At 51.3% G+C, this 19701-nt stretch overlaps 2 protein-coding genes across 2 annotated transcripts in view; one reads left to right on the top strand and one right to left on the bottom strand.

Moving 5' to 3' along the window:
- ZNF275 (zinc finger protein 275) overlaps positions 1-19701 on the bottom strand; it is a 106251-nt gene that overhangs the window by 21237 nt on the left and 65313 nt on the right.
- LOC136385959 (paraneoplastic antigen Ma6F-like) lies at positions 2163-4109 on the top strand. Its single transcript, XM_066357295.1, has one exon. It carries the CDS (start codon positions 2163-2165, stop codon positions 4107-4109), a length of 1947 nt encoding a protein of 648 aa, XP_066213392.1.

Below are 19701 nucleotides of genomic sequence, written 5' to 3'. Positions count from 1 at the left end.
GGCTCCATTGGAGCAAAGATGGCCCGGGCGCTGGGGATGGCTCCTTGGCCTCTGCCCCAGGCGCTAGAGTGGCTCTGGTTGCAGCAGAGCAACGCCCCGGAGGGACAGAGCATCGCCCCCTGGTGGGCGTGCCGGGTGGATCCCGGTCAGGTGCATGCGGGAGTCTGTCTGACTGTCTCTCCCCGTTTCCAGCTTCAGAAAAATACACACACACAAAAAAAAGAGAGAATGTGGCCTAATCCCTCAGCCACTGCTGGATACTCAAATTTTATTTCTCCCCAACAAGGTGACCAGCAGATTCCGATCGAGTGGGGCCACGTTTCCTCTGCAGAAGTTCTTACAGCTGGTAAGACCCTGGTCTCGGGGAGGAAGACTGAGACGGTGCTCTCCTGACGCTCCCCCTGCTTCCTAGCTTCTCAGAACGACCCAGTTGCTATGACTGGAGCAGGAGAGACTCCCGAGGGCAGAGCAGTTGCTTTTCCCCAGGCTGATGCCACTCGGAGGGGACTGCTCCACCCAAGAAACATGGCGACTACAGTATTGGAAAATAACTCAGCACAAGGGTTCTGGTGGCTGTCCCCCACAGTGTCTCTCCCTGAGCCTCCAACTTTACACTCTTCTCACACAACTCCAGTCTTCTCAGCTCTCCCTCCACCAGAGCCACAGACAGAAACCCTGCTCTTTTCACTGCCAAATGCTTGGGTGCCTGTTCTAGGCTCTGGGGCTCTAGGCTGGGGCTCCAGGCCTGGGGCAGAGCACCCACACCTCTCAGAGTGAGCATCCCTCCAGACCCGCAGCCACCACTCGCTTCTGGGAGCTGGCAGCCCTTTCTGCATCTCTGTCCTTCCTACCAGTGTCTTATGTATGGTTTTATTTCTGTTCCATTGGTCTGTGTGGTTTTTTTTCTGCCAATACCACACACTTTCGATTGTTGTGACTCTATAGTATAATTTGAAATCAGGTAATGTGATACCACCTCCAGCTTCTTAAAACTGATGCCAGAAAAAAAAGTTTGACTAGCATTATACAGTGGTACCTTGACGCATGAGTTTAATTTGTTTCATGGCCGAGCTCATGACTCAATTTGCTCATGTGTCCAATCGAATTTCCCCCATTTAAATTAATGGGAATGCAATTAATCCGTTCCATTCCCCAAAAACCACATGAATTTTTTGTTTTATATGCTTTTAAATAAGAAAACGTACTTTATAAGTACTGTAACAAATATATATATACACATACATACATACATACATACATATGTATATATAATAAGAGAATGTAAAGAAATAAACTAGTTTATGAAGTGTATTGACCTTCAAGGTCAGGCGCAGATGCAGGCAGAGGGGAAGGAGACAGGAGGAGGAGGTTTTCATTTTGTGTGCTATACATTGCCTAACATAATTTACTCTGCACACACTTAATGCCACATTTAATTAAAAAATTTAACTTACACACTAGTATGATTTGTAATTTTATCGCTAAACTTGTTATTTTTATACTTTGCTTAATTATCATCATTTTCTTCACTGACTTTTGGCTTTTTCGCCACACTTTCCTCACTTTCACTTAGAGGCCGTTTCAACAAAAACCTTTCCATGGAAGTTTGTTTCTTCCTCCCTTTCAGAACATTCGGCAGGCCATGTAGTGGAGGGTGGCGGAAACTCATGATTCAAATATCCGCTCGTGACTTAAAGTGCTCATGTGTGAAGGTACCACTGTATCTTGGAAATTCACTTATTTTCAAAGACTATTTCTAAAATCTAACAAACAAAATAAGGAGGGGAGATGCTCTAGACCAGGCGTCCCCAAAGTACGGCCCGCGGGCCGCATGCAGCCCCCTGAGGCCATTTATCCAGCCCCCCACCGCACTTCTGGAAGGGCCACCTCTTTCATTGGTGGTCAGTGAGAGGAGCACTGTATGTGGTGGCCCTCCAACGGTCTGAGGGACAGTGAACTGGCCCCCTGTGTAAAAAGTTTGGGGACCCCTGCTCTAAACCTGTTTTAGGAGGGGCATGGGGCTCTGGCTGGGTAGTGTGGTGGACTGTGTAGCACTAACACAACTCTCTCCCTTTGCACCCACAGGGCAGGGGCCATACTGCGACAGCCTGCACATCCTGTCCAGTCACTGCTCCTTACTCATCATGTCCTCCAGGGTGGCGATGGCACTGGCCATGCTGCAGGACTGGTGCCACAGGATGGGGGTGAGCCCACAGCACTCCGTGCTCATCCTGGGCATCCCAGACGACTGTGAGAACCAGGAGTTTCAGGAGGCCGTGCAGGCTGCCCTGCAGCACGTGGGCAGGTTCCGAGTGCTGGGCAGGGTCTTCAGAAGAGACCTCCAGTGCATGGTGGCCTTCATTGAGTTCACTGCGTATTTAAACCGACGTTTGATCCCCCAACAAATACCAGGCAGGGGGGGACCCTGGACTGTGGTCTTCCTGCCCCATATCCCTGCATCTGAGTCGCAAGATAGACCTGATTTCCCTGCACAGCCTCCTGGCGTGGCAGCTGAGGAGGGAGCTGTAGGTGCGGAAGCTGCAGGTGCGGAAGGAGCTTCAGGTGCGGAAGCTGCAGGTGCGGAAGGAGCTTCAGGTGCGGAAGCTGCAGGTGCGGAAGGAGCTTCAGGTGCAGAAGCTGCAGGTGAGCAGGGAGCTGCGGGTGCAGAAGCTGCAGGTGAGGAGAGAGCTGCAGGCGAGGAGGAAGTGGAAGATGAAGAGGAAGAAGCTGCAGGTGAAGAGGAAGGTGAAGCAGAAGAGTCAGAAGAGGAGGGAGCTGCAGGTGACACAGGACTTGCAGGGAGGGTAGGAACTTTGAGTATGGCAGGAGCCGCAGGTGAGGCAGGAGCTCCAGGTGAGGAAGCCGTGGGTGTGGCAGGAGCCCCGGGCCAAGCAGGAGCTTGGAACCGGCAGTGGAGGCAGGAACTGCAGCCTATCTTGGAAAACATGGCCTACGAAGAGCTGAGAACCTTTACCGGGCTGGAAGGGCGAGGCCGCGAGGCCGAGTCCTTCGAGAGCTGGCTGGACCATACCAATGACATGCTGTACCTGTGGCGCCACATATCGGAGGGGGAGAGGAGGCGGCGGCTGCTGGAGAGCCTGAGAGGCCCGGCCCTGGGTCTCGTGAACGACGTCCTGACGGAAAACCCCGACAGCACTGCCAATGACTGCCTGGCCGCGCTGATCCAGGTGTACGGCAAAGAGGACACCCTCACTACCGCGCGCCTGAAGTTCATGACTTGTACCCAGCGGCCCCAGGAGGCTCTCTTCACCTACGTGATGCGCCTGGAAGTCCTGCTGCAGGCGGCCATGGAGAAGGGGGCCGTCCAGCCCTCCATGGCCGACCAGGTGCGCGCCCGGCAGGTGCTGATGCGAGCCCGCCCCAACGAGACGCTCTGGAACAATCTGAGGAGAATGCGGCTGGAGAGGAGGCCGCCTAACTTCATGGGGATGCTCCGGCTCATTCGGGAGTCAGAGGCCTTGGAAACCAGCCCCAGTACGAGCCAGCGAGTCCAAGTGGGTGAAGGGGCTTCTGTGGACATTGGAGACCTGGCCGATGCCCAGGCCGCCCCGGCCCGTGAAGAGACCGCCCCAGCCAGTGAAGAGGCCGCCCCGGCCCGTGAAGAGGCCGCCCCGGCCCGTGAAGATGCCTCCCAGGCCCGTGAAGAGGCCGCCCCGGCCCGTGAAGATGCCGCCCAGGCCGCCCCGGCCCGTGAAGATGGTGCCGAGGCTGCTCTGGCCAGTGCAGCAGCCAGGGAGGCGGGCTCTGGCCCTGCTGATCCTGATAAGGCTGCTCCCGAAACCCCTGATGCTACCGGGGCAGACCCTGTCCCCGAGGAGCCCACCAAGGCCTCCCTTGCTGTTCAGGGAGACGCAGACGCCCTTGCTTCTGCAGCCCTGGGAGAGGCAGGATCCTCCCCTGCCCGTATGGGCAGTGCTTCTGGGGCGGAACCAGAAGGCCCCGGCAGCGGCCCAGAGGGCCAGGCCCAGGCCGCAGACCAGGAGGCCGAGGAGCCCGCCCAGGAGAGGCTCAAGCCCATCTTGGAGGAGTCAGAAAGTGAGGACGGGGCTGGGGAGATGAGTTTCCCCAAGCCCTCCTTGAGCAAATAGGCTGGGAAGACCCAGTCGCCTCCTGTCCTCTTGGGTAGCAGAGCCCTGGAGGCAGGGGAAGGCTAGGGCAGGGCAGTTCGTTAGCTCGGCCCAAACCAAGCCCCCCCCCACTGTTCCCGAGGTACCCTGATCACCACCATCAGCCCTTCCAATGACCAATATGACCATGTGTGACACCAAGGGGATGGGGAGACATGGCCCTTCATAGGGTCACCACATCCATCCCCAAACCCTGCCTACTTGGGCAGCAGCTCTGGGAGCGTCCCTGAGTGAGCAGCCAGTCCCAGCTCAAGTGAGGGGCACCTGAAATGTCTGCCACCCTCACTGCAGGGGCCATTGCAAGGGTTTCAGTGTCAGGGACCTCCCCATCCTCTATTTCCTGGAGAACCCCCACCCTGTTTCTTTGTAAGCCTCATAGTGACCCATGTGTCAAGTAATCCATTCCTCCGCGCGCACACGTGCGTGTGGTTCCTGCGCAGAGCCGCCAGGCGTGGGCGACGCCGGTGGTGTCCTGCCTACCTAACGGGGCAGCCGCCTCAGCCCCCGCACGTGCTGTGAGCTCCACTGCACGCCGAGGCTCTGCTTGCCTTTGTCCCATGTTGTGAGCTCAACCTCTGTTTTCTTGGTGTAGATTTAGGCCAGTTGCTGCTTGTTGTTGTGGGGATGTTGTGGGGATGTGTGTACTTTTCTTCCAGCAGTTCTCCCCCCTCCCACACACCCTCCCCGGAGACCCTGAGCCCAGCCTCAGGAGACAGACTGCAGGAAGGACTGACAAAGGTCTGGTCAGCGCTTACCCTGTGACCTCGGGAAGGAAGACGTGGATCCAGGACAGCAGGCAGCTGCCAGAGGCTCCACGGGGACTGTGCTCTGATGTGCCTTCCTGTTGTTACTTGTTACTCAGTTTCTTTGGTTTGGTGGTGTCAACTGTTGTATTTTCCAGCATCCTGTGACTTTGTGGTGGGTCCATAGGGGAGGGCCAGGCACAGAATGTCATCAGGACAGGGGACAGTAAGGGGACATCACCCACGTCCGTAGTCCTGCAGTTTGATGGGAGGGTCCAGAAGGGGCACTGGCAGGAAGGCCATGGTGTGGGTGGCTGTGGAGGCGCCTCATCAAGGCTCTAGGAGGAGCGAGGGCTGAGACCTGCGGGCCCCAGTGGCTCTTAGGAGTTTCTGTCTGTTACCATTCCCTTTCTTTGATGGTTTCAATAAATTTCACTGAATGTTTCAGCTGAGTTTTTCTGTGGGGAGTTGAAGGAAGGGTGTGCTGGGTGTGGGGTTGCAGGCCGGAAGAACATTCCTGCTTAGAACCTATGGGAGACTTCCCTGGGGAGGGAGACGGGAGGGGTGGTACTTTTGGCAGACTAGGACATGAGGAGGGGTTTTGTTCCTTTTAATAGGTGAATTCTAAAATTTGGAGGTTCTTATCTTGAGATGATCCTGTCCCCTTATCTTTTTTTTTTTTTTTTTGTGACAGAGTCAGAATGACAGGATAGTAGAGAGATGAGAAGCATCAATTCTTTGTTGCGGCACCATAGTAGTTCATTGATTGCTTTCTCACATGTGCCTTGACCAGGGGGCTACAGCAGACCGAGTAACCCCTTGCTCGAGCCAGCGACCTTGGGCTCAAGCTGGTGATCTTGGGGTCTCGGACCTGGGTCCTCCACAACCCAGTCTGACGCTCTATCCACTGTGCCACCGCCTGGTCAGGCCCCTTGTCTTTTGAAAATGGTTAGGGATGATCCTGATTTTTTTCCTTGATTGGAGGGAAGGAGCCACTGGCACCCAGTGCTTGGGATTCAGGACTACTAAATGTGTGTGATGTGTGCAGTAGGGCCACTGAACAAAGAACTGTCATTCCCCAAAGGCCTATAGCATCCTTGGGGAGAAACAAGTAATAGGCTGGTCAGATTTTTTTAAAGCCCCAAGTGTATTTTAGTATGAGGTATCCTAAAATGTGAAAATATCACCACGGGACAACGATAGCCCTTGCTGAGCAGCTCAAAATCTCTAGACACTTGGGCGTTTCTGGGAGAAGGTGCACTAATGTATCCATAACACCTCCACCTACAAAAAGACTTCCTGTCGGACAAGGCTAGGTTAGTGAGATGCACAATGTAGGGACATAGTAACTGAAGGGTGGTGCTCTCTGAAGGGGTAACAATTGGGTAGAAGGTCAGGGTTCATGCAAAAGGTAGTGGGAAATTGGACCATTTAGTTGGGCCAAGTGGACACGTTTTATTCCTATTCCTCTGTCTCCAAAAGTTACCACTTTATGAGGCTGAGCCCATCTCTCATGAAAGGACTGGGAAATGCCAGGCCTGTGTTCTCCCAGCTTCCCTTGCAGCTGGTGCATGGACTTGGGGCCAGGATCCATCAGTCCAATGCACCTGTTGCCACTTGAATATAGGCCTAGAGGTGGGAGGAAGCAGGACCACACATATCCAACTTAGATGGTGGATGGCAGCAGGGACAGGGATTTGTGACAATGATTTGTGACCAGAGGAGCGGTGCTAGTCATGGTTCTTCTGGCAGCCCCTGAGTCCCACGCTGGCAGTGAGGACCACAGTGTGTCCCAGTCATGGGAGAGAGCCAGCCCGGTACTATGCCGTGACACAGACCCTTGTCCCTCCAAGCCTGGCTCCCCAGCCCTCCCCAAATGCTCTTGAGCCACCCGCCATCCTTCAGCTAATTTCCTTTGTGCTTCCAGCCACAGTGACATGATGGCTAAAGACCGGGGTGGTATAAGAGCCCCCCAGTGACACCCACCGAAAGAACACCTACTTCCCACAGGAGTACATATCTGTATTGAAGATTCTGCTGGGTGGCTGGGATTTGGGAGTGCCGTGCTTAATGTCTCCAGGCTAGGTCTGAGGGAAAGCAGGTCCTAGGAACTTAGGTGCAGGCCCTGGGGTGGACAGGGCCATGGTGAGTAAGCCTCTTTGCCTCTTTTTTTTTTTTTTTTTTTTTCATTTTTCTGAAGCTGGAAACGGAGAGACAGTCAGACAGACTCCCGCATGCGCCCGACCGGGATCTACCCGGCATGCCCACCAGGGGCGACGCTCTGCCCACCAGGGGGCGATGCTCTGCCCATCCTGGGCGTCGCCATGTTGCGACCAGAGCCACTCTAGCGCCTGAGGCAGAGGCCACAGAGCCATCCCCAGCGCCCGGGCCATCTTTGCTCCAATGGAGCCTTGGCTGCGGGAGGGGAAGAGAGAGACAGAGAAGAAAGCACGGCGGAGGGGTGGAGAAGCAAATGGGCGCTTCTCCTGTGTGCCCTGGCCGGGAATCGAACCCGGGTCCTCCGCACGCTAGGCCGACGCTCTACCGCTGAGCCAACTGGCCAGGGCTCTTTGCCTCTTTTCTCTTGGAACTGGGTGCTGTGGCTGAAGTCTGAGGGGGAGCCTCAGACTTCCCAGTGAAGAGGGGGAAGTCCCCAATCTGGGGTGAGCATCAGGTGCTGGGTGCTGTGGCTGAAGTCTGAGGGGGAGCTAGCCCAGTGAAGAGAGGGAAGTCCCCAATCTGGGGTGAGCATCAGGATACAACCCTTGCCTGAGAAGCCTTTCCAGGCTCAGATAAAGTTGGCGCCTCCTGGAGACTCCTGCGAGCTGGGTATGCTTGGGCAAGGTAGAGAGGAGCTTATGAGAGGGCGGGGAGAGACCCTGGGGTCGGGAGTGGGGTGGGATAAAGCTTCAGATTGTGTGTGTGTGCATGAGAGAGAGAGGGAGTTGGGCAAGGTCGTTTCTTTCTCAGCCTACGTCTCCTCTGACGGAGCCTGAGACTTCTAGTGGCTTCCCTCTTACCCAGGAATTGAGGAAGAGCACCTAGGCCAATGCCAGCCAACTCAGGGTGCTGAGCAGGCTGGTTGCTGAGGAAGCTTCTGTCCCCCAATATTTTGCTCTGTCCTTATTCTTCAAAGCTCATGTCCCAGATAGGATGGTCAGAGATATCCGCACAGGGCTTGACAATGCTTTTCACGTTTTCTTCTCAGTCTTCTCAGTGTCCTCTGTCCAGTTTGCAGTCCAAGTCCACGTCAGTCTCGTACTTTCCTGTCCCTGCCTGTAGCGCAAGGCAGCTGGCAGAGCCCTGAGGAGTTTGGGAGCCCCTCCACTCAGAGGCGGATTTAACGGCAGGTGCACCAGGTGTGCACCCTGGGCCCCGACTTCTGAACGGACCCGCAAAAACCCAACTTGACACCTTTTTCTCATGACACCAAGTTTGGTTTCATAGGTGCAGTTTTAACATTAATAGTACAGAATATTTTTTACTTATGTAAAAATATGGTTAACATGTATTTTTATTTTCCCTGTCTCTCTTTTTTTTTTGAAGGGGCCCAATATTTTCTTCTGTGCCCAGGGCCTTAACTGACCTTAATCTACCTCTGGACACAGGCCATAGAAGCAGTGGAACGTCACTGTGATACTCCACCGCGGTGACCCAGTCAGATAATGTAGAAGTAGGAGACGAGGTGAGCATATTGGCAAAATCAAGAGTGTCTACAACTCAATTTGAGTCCTACACATAAAAGAGCAACAATTACAAGCCCTAGCTGGTTGGCTCAGTGGTAGAGTGTTGGCCTGGCGTGCAGGAGTCCCGGGTTCGATTCCCGCCCAGGGCACACAGGAGAAGTGCCCATCTGCTTCTCCACCCCTCCCCCTCTCCTTCCTCTCTCTCTCTTCCCCTCCCACAGCAGAGGCTCCATTGGAGCAAAGTTGGCCCGGGCGCTGAGGATGGCTCTGTGGCCTCTGCCTCAGGCGCTAGAATGGCTCTGGTTGCAGCAGAGTGACGCCCCAGATGAGCAGAGCATCGCCTCCTGGTGGGCATGCCAGGTGGATCCCAGTCGGGCGCATGCGGGAGTCTGTCTGACTGCCTCCCAGTTTCCAACTTTAGAAAAATACAAAAAAAAATAGCAACAATTACAAAAATAATTGATGAGGAAAAGAACAGAAGCAAATAGCAGATGAAATGTACATTGCTAGGGGAACTACACGAAAATACAGGATGACAATAGACAAGAAAAAGAACCCCAAACCCCTCCACAGAATGCAAGGAAATTCCAGAAAATAGGATACATCAAAGCATAGAGAATTTACAGAAGATATGTAGGCTTCAAAGAAGAGATTATTAAAAAACAGAAGGAAATGAAGATAGAAAAGCTCAAAAAAATTGGAAGAAAAAATAGATATTACTGAGATGAAAGCATTTTTCATAGTTTCATTTGTTAACTTTGTGAGATTTTTTTTTCTAGAGACACAGACAGACAGAAAGGGAGAGAGATGAGAAGCATCAATTCATAGTTGTGTCTCTTTAGTTGTTCACTGATTGCTTCTCATATGTGTCTTGACCGGAGTGCTCAAGTCAAGCCAGTTGCCCCTTCGCTCAAGCCAGCAACCTTTGGGCTCAAGCCAATGACCATGGGAACATGTTGATGATCCTAAGCTCAAGCCAGCGACTGTGGGGTTCCAACCTGGGACCTCGGCATCCCAGGTCGATGCTCTATCCACTATGCCACCATCGGTCAGGCTGTGGGATCTTTTTAGGAAGTAATACTTCTTGTGAAGAAACATTCATTACAAATTCAACAATTCTTTGTTTCTTTTTCTTTGTCACAATCTAATAAAATGAGTGTAAAACTCCAGATTAAACACAATATATATAAAATGACCTCATTTTTCTGAGGTCATTATACACATCTTAATACATATACCATAAAATTCACCCTTTGGCTCTGATAGGAAAGCTCATCTGGTTATAGCATCGTCCTGATATGTCAAGGTTATAGGTTCGATCCCTGGGCAGGGCACATACAAGAATGAACAAATGACGGCATGAATGAGTGGAATAACAAAATTGATGTTTCTTTCTCTCTTTCTCTCTCTCTGTATCTTTCCCTTCTTCTCTCCAAAAAGAAAATCACTCTTTTAGGGTACAGTTCAGTGTATTTGGTACACTCACCAGGTTGTATAACCATTATTACTATCTACTCCCAGAACATTGTTATCACTCCAAAAGAAGACTCCCTACCCATGTGCAGTCACTCCCCACCCTCCCTCCCCATCCCCTGGCACCCACTCATCTGTTTCTGTCTCTATGGATTTGCTCACTGTGCACATTTCATATGAATGGACTCATACACTACTTGGCCCTCTGAGCATGGCTTTTTTCATGCATACTATTTTGGAGAAGCAGTTTCGTCTTACCTATCAATTCCTGAATCTGTCCATCCTTCTACCTTCTCACACCCAGGTCTGGGACAATGTTGACAAGGGGGAGTTCTGGGTTCTAAGATTTGGGGTGGATTTCATCCCGTCTCTGAACTCTTCTAGAACACTTGACTCATTCCCACATGCATGTATCCTCTCTCCTCTCCTTGCTAGCTGTCTCATGATGATCTCTCTCTCTCCTGCTCAGTTATTTGAGAAGTACTTACTGTACTCCTCCTGTGTATAGCTGTCAACAGATTGAGGATGGGGCCTGGGCCAGAGTAAGCAACAGGGAGAACGGAGAGAGGTGGATGGCTGGATTCAGGCTGCCTTGAGAGGTTGGGATAATGCGGGTTCCTGATAACTGGCAAGGGATGCAAGCTTGTGGTTCAGGAAGAGAGTCAGTCAAGGGTGATGTACAGGTTTTCAGCCTGATGTCTATCCGGGGCTGGAAGCATTCTCCTAATTGGGCCATTCTTGGGTTGTGTGAGGGAAGGGCCCTGGTCCAGGGGGACGAGGAAACCATTGGACTGGAAGTCAGACAGAGGCCATCCCCTGCGGGCAGCTTCTGTTGGGCCTCACTCAGTGTGCTCTGCTGGAAACTGCCTCTCCACCACTGTGATATCCCGGGGTCACAGGCTCCTAGGACTCCTCCTCGCTGACACCTTTCTCAGTCAAGGCTGCTTTCATGCTGGTCTGGGAAGCCAGCTCTGAGGATACACACGGTTATTGTGGCAAAAGAAACAGATCTAAGTCCCAAGAAGCTACTCTTGTGTCAATCTGCACTTGGTAGAGGTGTGTGTGTGTGAGAGAGGGAGTGTGTGTGTACAGGGGAGCTTTTCATAGATGGAGCCAGGCACCCCCTTTGGGGAACCACCATTTCCCAAAGCCGTGGGCCCTCCCCCAGTGCCATACCTCCTCCCCCAGTGCGATACCTCCCCGGCTCTGGCACTATTAGATGAAAAGGAAAGGGGAGAAGGCCAGAGCGTTGTCCTCTCCACAGCAGCCTCCCAGTAAGAGATGAGAGAGGGTCGTGCAAGCCCCCTCCGCTTCCAAACAGCTGCAGAAGCTTGCCTTGGCTTCAAACTTTCCAGCATTAGCAGAGAGGTGTTGGCACTCTCTCCCTTTCTGTCTGCCCCGCCCTGTGTGCCACACACATAAACCTGAGCTGAGGCTGAGAGGCCCCTGAGGAAAGCTGAGACCCTGCTGGGTACAAGGTAAGCCTGTGTGGCTTCCAGGCAAATCCAAGAATTATCTAGCCCTTCCTGTTCTCGGAAATGTGCTGTTTCCTAGACAACGCGTTTTGTGTAATCATGGTCAAGGCAACGTGCATTTCTGCTCAGAATCAAGGTCACAGTATAATACCAGTTCACCACAGCAACAGCAGATTACTTATCTGACAGAGGAGGTGGGATTTGCAAGGAAAAGCACAGGCTGAGCTCTTGTGCCCAGCTTGCTCAGCTCACCTTCCTTGATGGAGGGACATGGTAATTCCGGAATGAAATCACCGGAGGCTTCACTCCGGGGAATCTAGAACTCATGTCCTTAAAAGACGCAGCATCTCTGGTCAGATCAACGTAAGTAATTTGCAAGACAGAGATAGCCAGACAGATGGTGCCCCTGGTAAACCAGTATGTCACAACAGGAGCCACTCTACCTCACCTGGCTTCAGGGGTTTAGTTTGTCTGCAAATCCATCTGAGTCACCTTGCCTTTTGTAAACAAGCCCTGTGCTGCTCCAAGTCAAGCCAAGGATTTGACGAACGTTGTCACCAGCTCACTGTGGGACTGAGGCAGGCGCCTTCCTTTTGTGAGCCTCAGACGAATGAGCTCTGATGGATAGTGGTTCTAGAACAAAACGCTATAGCAGTTCCTGCAGGATTCCATACATTGGTGGGACATAAAAGCGAGACTAAGAGGCATGGACATGAGTGTGGTGGTTACAGGGGGTGGGAGGAGGGAAGGAGGGAGAGGGGGAGGGGGAGGGGTACAGAGAGAACTGGATGGAGGGTGGCGGAGGACGATCTCTCTTAGGGTGATGGGTATGCAACAGAACTAAATGACAAGATAACCTGGAAATGTTTTCTATGAATGTATGTACCCTGATTTATTGATGTCACCCCATTAAAATAAAATTTTATTTATAAAAAACAAACAAACAAACAAACAAACAAAAACCGCTATAGCTTCAAATTTTACCATGTCTCTAATTTCTTGGCCCAAGACCAATTGTCATTCACTCCTTAGCACATACCTGTCTTCTCTGGCCCCTACAATCAGAGGGAGGCGGCAGTGCCCCCTCTGTGCTGATCAGCAGGGTGTGGGGCTATAATGCAGTCTGTGGGTCTGAGACCAGTGTGGCTTTCACCCCTTCCCCAAGGCCATCTGCTTGGACGAGAGAAAAGAGGAGACAGGGAACTCCACAGGCCTGCGAGGTGAGGTTTTTTTTGAAGGCGAACATCTCCTGGAATGGTCTCTTCTGGATTTGCCCTAAATTCCTGACCCCAATGAGGAGGCCCCACTGTGGCCCAAGGTAGAAAAGGGCAGAAAGAGAACACAGGCAGGAAGAGGGTAAGGGGGTGCACCAGAGAAGGCACAGGAGCCTGGCCATGTAAGGGGAGGGCTCAGGGGCTGGGGCTGACGTGTGCCGTCATGTTATCTGTTAGGGAGCTGGTGGGGAAAGGAAGCGGCTTCACGCTTCTTGTTGTTGTTATTAGAACTCAGGGTAGCACTTCCATGTCACTTCTGGTGTCTGTTCCAAGGTGGCTCCAGGTACTTATACTTGGGTAATGGGGTCTCCCATCGGGGACATTTCTTCTTAAAGACTACCAGGACAAAAGGAAGATGAGGTTTAACACCAGGTCATGGGTGGCTTCCCTCGCCCATCTTGGTCAATGAAAACGCTTGGGTAACCACGTTGGATTAGTGAGCCCTCAAAAATGCATGCCCAGGACAACCCACAAGCGTCAGCATGGACCATTCCCTGGCCCTGATTCAAGTTAAGATGTGTGGTCGGAAGGCAGCTTTTTCTCTGGCTTCTAAAGCATGACACAGCCTCAAAAGCATACTACCTGAAGATTAACTAGAACATACAGTGTGGCATGGACCCCTTTCAGTGACACCTAGGAAAGAGGGACAATGACAGGGACCTACTCGGGACTTCTGAGGCTCTGGTTCCTGCCAAAGGCCTTGAAAGCCAGTTTTAAGTTCCCTTTCTGGGGTGGGGTGCAGGTGATGAGATCTCTGAGGGGTTCGTAGGGGTAGAAAAGTAGTGAAAAGTATGGCTGCTTTCCGTTTATGTCTCTGAGTGCCCCAGCCAGAAGGAAGGTGGCCCAGAAAAACTAGCTGACATATTCTGTCAAAAGGATCAAATAGCCCAACACGCCAGCACCCCCCACACACTGGCTGCCCTTGCTTCTCCTAGCATTCGAGGCCCCAGACTTTGAGACTTTCAGACTGAGAGCCCCTCATGCCGCAGGCGTCCTCTCTAGGGGTTACCGCCTGCAACTTCATGGGTCACCTTTGTCTAACTCGCTAGCCTGAGAGCCTCCCCAGAGCCCGGCTGATCCCGCTTCCGCTTGAAGGCACCATTTTCAGAAGCCCTGCCTCAGTGGCTTCTATTTCGGACACCCAAGTCCTCGAGGTTGAGAACTGGCTCTCAGTCAGTGACTGCAGCTCCAAGGGCAGGGGCTGGGAAGCGGCCAGTGGTGACAAGATCTGTCCTCGATTGGCAGCGTGGCTGATGTGAACATGTGTTTTAACTTAGAGAGTTCCGTGACTCAAAGCAGGGTCACCCAGGAAGGGCTGGGGGCCACCTCCATGGCCATGTGCTCAAGTGGTTAAAGTTAACCTGCCAGGAATCACTCTCAATTCCACTGCTTTGGTTAGCAACTTTCCAAAGCTTACATTCTATTTAGACTTTAGTGGTTCAAAGAAATGCCAAAAGCACTTTTGTAGCAGATGCTGCACTAGGCCCTTTCCCACAGCTCACCTTATTTCATCTTCACAATCCTTCCCTTTATTCATTCTGCCCCCTAGTGTTGAGGTCAGCCCACACCAGGCCAGGATGGTGGACATTAATGATCCCACTCACATGTTAGAAAACAATAAACTGCCCTGGCCAGCTGGCTCAGTGGTAGAGCGTCGGCACAGTGTTTGGAAGTCCTGGGTTTGATTCCCGACCAGGGCACACAGAAGTGTCCATCTGCTTCTCCACCTCTCCCCCTCTCCTTCTTCTCTGTCTCTCTCTTCCCCTCCAGCAGCCAAGGCTCCATTGGATCAAAGTTGGCCCGGGCGCTGAGGACGGCTCCATGGCCTCTGCCTCTGGTTGCAACAGAGCAACACCCCAGATGGGCAGAGCATCGCCCCCTAGCGGGCATGCCGGGTGGATCCCGGTCAGGCGCATGCGGGAGTCTGTCTCTCTGCCTCCCCACTTCTCACTTCAGAAAAAGAAAACAGCAATAAACTGGAAGATGCACTCTGAAAACAGGATAGAGATTAAGGGTGAGGCTCAGGAAAGGGTCTCTGAGCAGGTGACCTTGAGGCTGAAACCTGAAGGATGACTCACAGCAGGCGGGAAAACATTGCACGGAAATGGAATGCACACGCCAAGGCCTTGTGTAACACCCATGCCTGAACCCGCTGAACTCGTTGGGAAACCAAGGCTCACGTTGATGAATAGTGTGACCAAGATGGTGCCAAAAGGGAGTGGCTCAGTTGTGTTGAGTTAAGTGACAAGAGTCATGCTGTGCTCAGAACCCCTTTCACCAGCGTCATTACTTCATGGCCCGCTTCTTTCCAGATGCCCATTTCCTTTTCGTGTCCACAGGCTCTGAGAAGGCAAAGGATGTGGGATTTTCTGAGGGCCCCCCAGCGCCTAGACATTTGCATGTGCACAGCAGGTGTCGTTAAAGAACACTGACATTCATGGAGCATCCGTGCTGGCTAGCCGGGGCTGGGTGTTCGGGCCACAGACAAGGAGCTCAGAGTTTTCTGAGGGAAAGAGAAAGCTCTCTGCATGTCCTACTTTTTCTACTCGGAGCTCTGAGTGATCCACCAGTGACCACAGTGGTCTATTTGGAAACCTTGGTTGCTGCTGATTTCACCAGACTCACCTCTTAACTCTTACTGGTTGGCACTAAGATGCCAACTCCCCGGGCACCCGTCCTCTTCCTATTCCCCCTGTGCCACTACCCTTGGTCTTCACAGCTCCGTTTTTTACACCTCCTGCTTCCGTTGAAGCAGGGATGTCTCCAGGAGCCGCCACCTTGAATTATTCCTCTTGCTCCATGTACCACGGGGGCAGGGGAAGGGGCCAGCATCCTCTTTGCCTTACATGGTCACTTCCTGTTCCCGCACTCCTCCACACGTGTGTAAAATCTGGCTCTTCTAGGCTCGCCCCATCATTCACATCCATCTCAAGTGTCCCCATTGTTGGTGCCACTCTTCCCCCATTCCTTGGTCCCTGTTCTCATGGACAAACCTTGGGCCTGATTCCCTACCCCCTCCACCCTCAGTCACCAACCACTTACAGTCAAGTGTCCCCTATGGACCCACACCTTCTCTTTCTGTCCTCCCACACACCTCTGCTCTTCTACACTCCTGTGACCTTGATGAGAGATAGTGTCCCCACTGCCTTTCCCAGGCTCCCTTTCTTTCTTTTTCTTTTTAAAAACTTATGTATTCATTTACTTTTAGAGAGAGTGAGAGCATGTGCACAAGAGAGAGAGAGAGACTGACAAACAGACAGAAAGACAAGAAGGGAGAGAGGTGAGAAGCATCAACTTGTAGTTGTGGCACCTTAGTTGTTCATTGATTGCTTTCTCATATGTGCCTTGACAGGTGGGGGAGGGGGAGCCAGTGACCCCTTGCTGAAGCCAGAGACCTTGGGCTCCAAACCAGCAATTTTTGGGTTCAAGCCAGTGACCATGGGGTCATGTCTGTGATCCCATGCTCAAGCCAGTGACCCCGCGTACAAGCCGGTGAGCTCCTGCTCAAGCTGGCAACCTAAGAGTTTCAAACCTGGGTCCTCAGTGTCCCAGGTTGATGCTCTATTCACTGTGCCACCACCTGGTCAGGCGAGGCTCATTTTCTTTACCTCCTGGAATTTCAAGGCTATCCCCTGACCAGAGGCAGATTTAATGGCAGGTGCACCAGGTGCATACCGTGGGCCCCGACTTCTGAATGATCCCACAAAACCCCAACTTTACACTTTTTTCTAATGACACCAAGTTTGGTTTCATATGTACAATTTTAACATAATAGTACATAATATTTTTTATTTGTTTAAAAGTATGGTTAACATGTATTTTTATTTTCCCTGTTTCTTTTTTTTTAAGGGACCCAATATTTTCTTCTGCACCTGGGGCCTCAACGGACCTTAATCCGCCTCTGCCCCTCCCTGACTTGGCACCGCTGCCTCCCATGCCGTTGCTCATCCATCCCATTGACTGAGCGCCAACTGTGTGCCAGGCATTATGATAGGTACTGGGATCCAGCTGGGAGTCTGAATTGACCAGCTTCCTTCTCTCCCGAAAGTCACAGTCTAGGCCAGGGGTAGTCAACCTTTTTATACCTCCCGCCCACTTTTGTATCTCTGTCAGTAGTAAAATTTTCTAACCGCCCACCGGTTCCACAGTAATGGTGATTTATAAAGTAGGGAAGTCACTTTACTTTATAAAATTTATAAAGCAGAGTTACAGCAAGTGAAAGCATATAATAATAATTACTTACCAAGTACTTTATGTTGGACTTTTGCTAAGTTTGGCAGAATAAATCTTTATAAAACAACTTACTACAGTTAAATCTATCTTTTTATTTATACATTGGTTGCTCCGCTACTGCCCACCATGAAAGCTGGAACGCCCCCTAGTGGGCGGTAGAGAACAGGTTGACTAGCATTAGTAGACATTGGAAAGTAAATTCACCATTACACCTCTGATTATATACAAATGATGGGAAGTGATGTGCGGGAAAATGCCAGGCACGCTGCGAGTTGATGGAAACGTGTGTTCTAACTTAGAGATCCCATGACTCAGGCCAGGGTCTCCCAGGAAGCGCTGAGGGCCACTTCCCAGGCAGCCCCCTTTAGGAGGAGAGGGGGCAGAGGAAGGACCCTGAGGAAGTGACATTTGTGTTGGAATCTGTAGAAAAGAAGAAGCAGAGCCCCCATCTTTTGGGTGTTAGCCAGCTGCAGCCATCTGTTCGTCTCTTTCCATCCAGGGGCCAAATAAAAAGGGAAAGTGTATTAATAAGCTATTGCTGCATACAAAATTACCGCACACTTGGTGGCTTTCACCAACACCCATTAATTAGTTCAGTTTTGTCAGTTGGAAGTTCCAGGCACAATGTGGCCTGGTCCTCTGCTCATGGACTCACAGATGTTGTTGGATGACATCTGCTCCACAAGCCCATTCAGGCCATTGGCCAGATTCAGCTCCTTGTTGCTATAGGAACAAGGTCACTGTTTCCTTGCTGGCTGTCAGCCAGGGCCGCTATCAGCTCTCAGAGGTCACACACATTTATTGCTATGTGGCCCCCTTCATTTTCAAAGCCAGCAGGATAATTTCCTTCTCTTTGAATCTTTTTCATGCTCTGAATCTCTGACTTCCCCTCCTCTGGCCGCTAAACTCAGATTTAAAAGACTTCTGGGATTAGGTCACCTCCACTGAGAATAATGTCCCTTTCTTAAAGTCACCCATGCCATAGAACAAAACCCTGTCATGAGCTCATCAGATTTGCAGGCTGAGACATATGAAGGCAGTATAACCCAGGAGGCAGAAATTTGGGAGATGTTATGCCTGACCTGTGGTAGTGCAATGAATGGAGTGTTGACCTGCAACGCTGAGGTCACCAGTTCAAAAGCCGGGCTTCCTTGGTCAAGGCACATACAAGAAGCAACAACTACGAGTTGATGCTTCCTGCCTCTCTACTCCCTTTCTTTCTCTCTCTCTCTCCCCTGTCTATAAAAAAAAAAAAAAATCTTTAAAAAAAAAACTAAAAAGGAAAAAAAAGAAATTTGGGAGATGTTAAAGAAAATGTCTAGTTAAAGAGGAAAAGACAGATGTTTAATTAGTAATATACTATTTGATAGAAGCAATCGGAGTCCAAAAGACCAGGGTAACAGGCTTTAATGCAGGGGTCCCCAAACTACGGCCCGCGGGCCACATGCGGCCCCCTGAGGCCATTTATCCGGCCCCCCGCCAGACTTCCGGAAGGGGTACCTCTTTCATTGGTGGTCAGTGAGAGGAGCACATTGACCATCTCATTAGCCAAAAGCAGGCCCATAGTTCCTGTTGAAATACTGGTCAGTTTGTTGATTTAAATTTACTTGTTCTTTATTTTAAATATTGTATTTGTTCCTGTTTTGTTTTCTTACTTTAAAATAAGATATGTGCAGTGTGCATAGGGATTTGTTCATAGTTTTTTTTTATAGTTCGGCCCTCCAACGGTCTGAGGGACAGTGAACTGGCCCCCTGTGTAAAAAGTTTGGGGACCCCTGCTTTAATGAAAGGAAATTTGCCGGGTTGTCTGGTAAGGGAGAGCAGCCCCCAGTCCTCTAACAGGTAGGGTTAAATAGGGGATGTGAGGGTGGGGGCTGGTAGTCATTAAGGAAAAATGTATATTTCAGCGATTTATGTAAGATTAACTGTAAGTAAGCTAGGGGACCTTCCACACCCAGATTAGTCACCCGGATGCCCAGGAGGTAGTGTCCTGGAACATCCAGTTTGTCAGTGTCCCCTTGTCCACTTAAGGGAGGAGGAGGTCATGGCCCCTACCTGCAACCCTATCACTATTGCAATAGGGAAAAGAGTTCAGTGTGAACTCAACACAACTCTGATTTGTAGAGAGGTGTCTGGGCATTTTAAAGGGAGAATGGGGGGGGGGGTAGGAAGGGGAGTGAGCCTGGCCCCATAGAGTCAGGACACTGAAAAATTACAAAAAGTGGGACCAGGCGAAGATGTTCCATGTGAAACTTGTCCAGGTTTGCCAACTGACGCTGTTCGAAGTTTGACTCCTCCCTCCCACAGAGGCTGGGAGACAGGGGTCCTGCCCTCAAGTACTGGCTGCACCAGTCAATGCCTTCACTAGCCTTGTGTTTTCCCAGGTAGGTCCTTCAGGGTAGCTGCTATTGTCCTAAGCATGTAAACTTGAGCCGTTAGAAGGTATGTTAGTATTTCGTTCAAGTCTTTATAAGCCAAGGTTGAGGCCTAATCAAGAAGAGGGCTCAGAGGTTCCTGGATAGAGTTCGGTCAAGGAAAGCGTGCTTGTCAGAGCCATTTGGGAATTCTGCCAGCCACAGTGACCCACTCTTGGGGGGGCTTATTCATTAGCCAGTGGGTGGTTTAGGCATGGGCATGGGTGGACTCATGGTTTGTGAGGCCCAAAGCTT

The sequence above is a fragment of the Saccopteryx leptura genome, chromosome X (assembly GCF_036850995.1).
Source record: "Saccopteryx leptura isolate mSacLep1 chromosome X, mSacLep1_pri_phased_curated, whole genome shotgun sequence".
Lineage (NCBI taxonomy): Eukaryota > Metazoa > Chordata > Mammalia > Chiroptera > Emballonuridae > Saccopteryx > Saccopteryx leptura.
The sequence above is the reverse complement of the archived record's forward strand: the minus strand, read 5'-3'. Positions and strand labels throughout refer to the sequence as shown.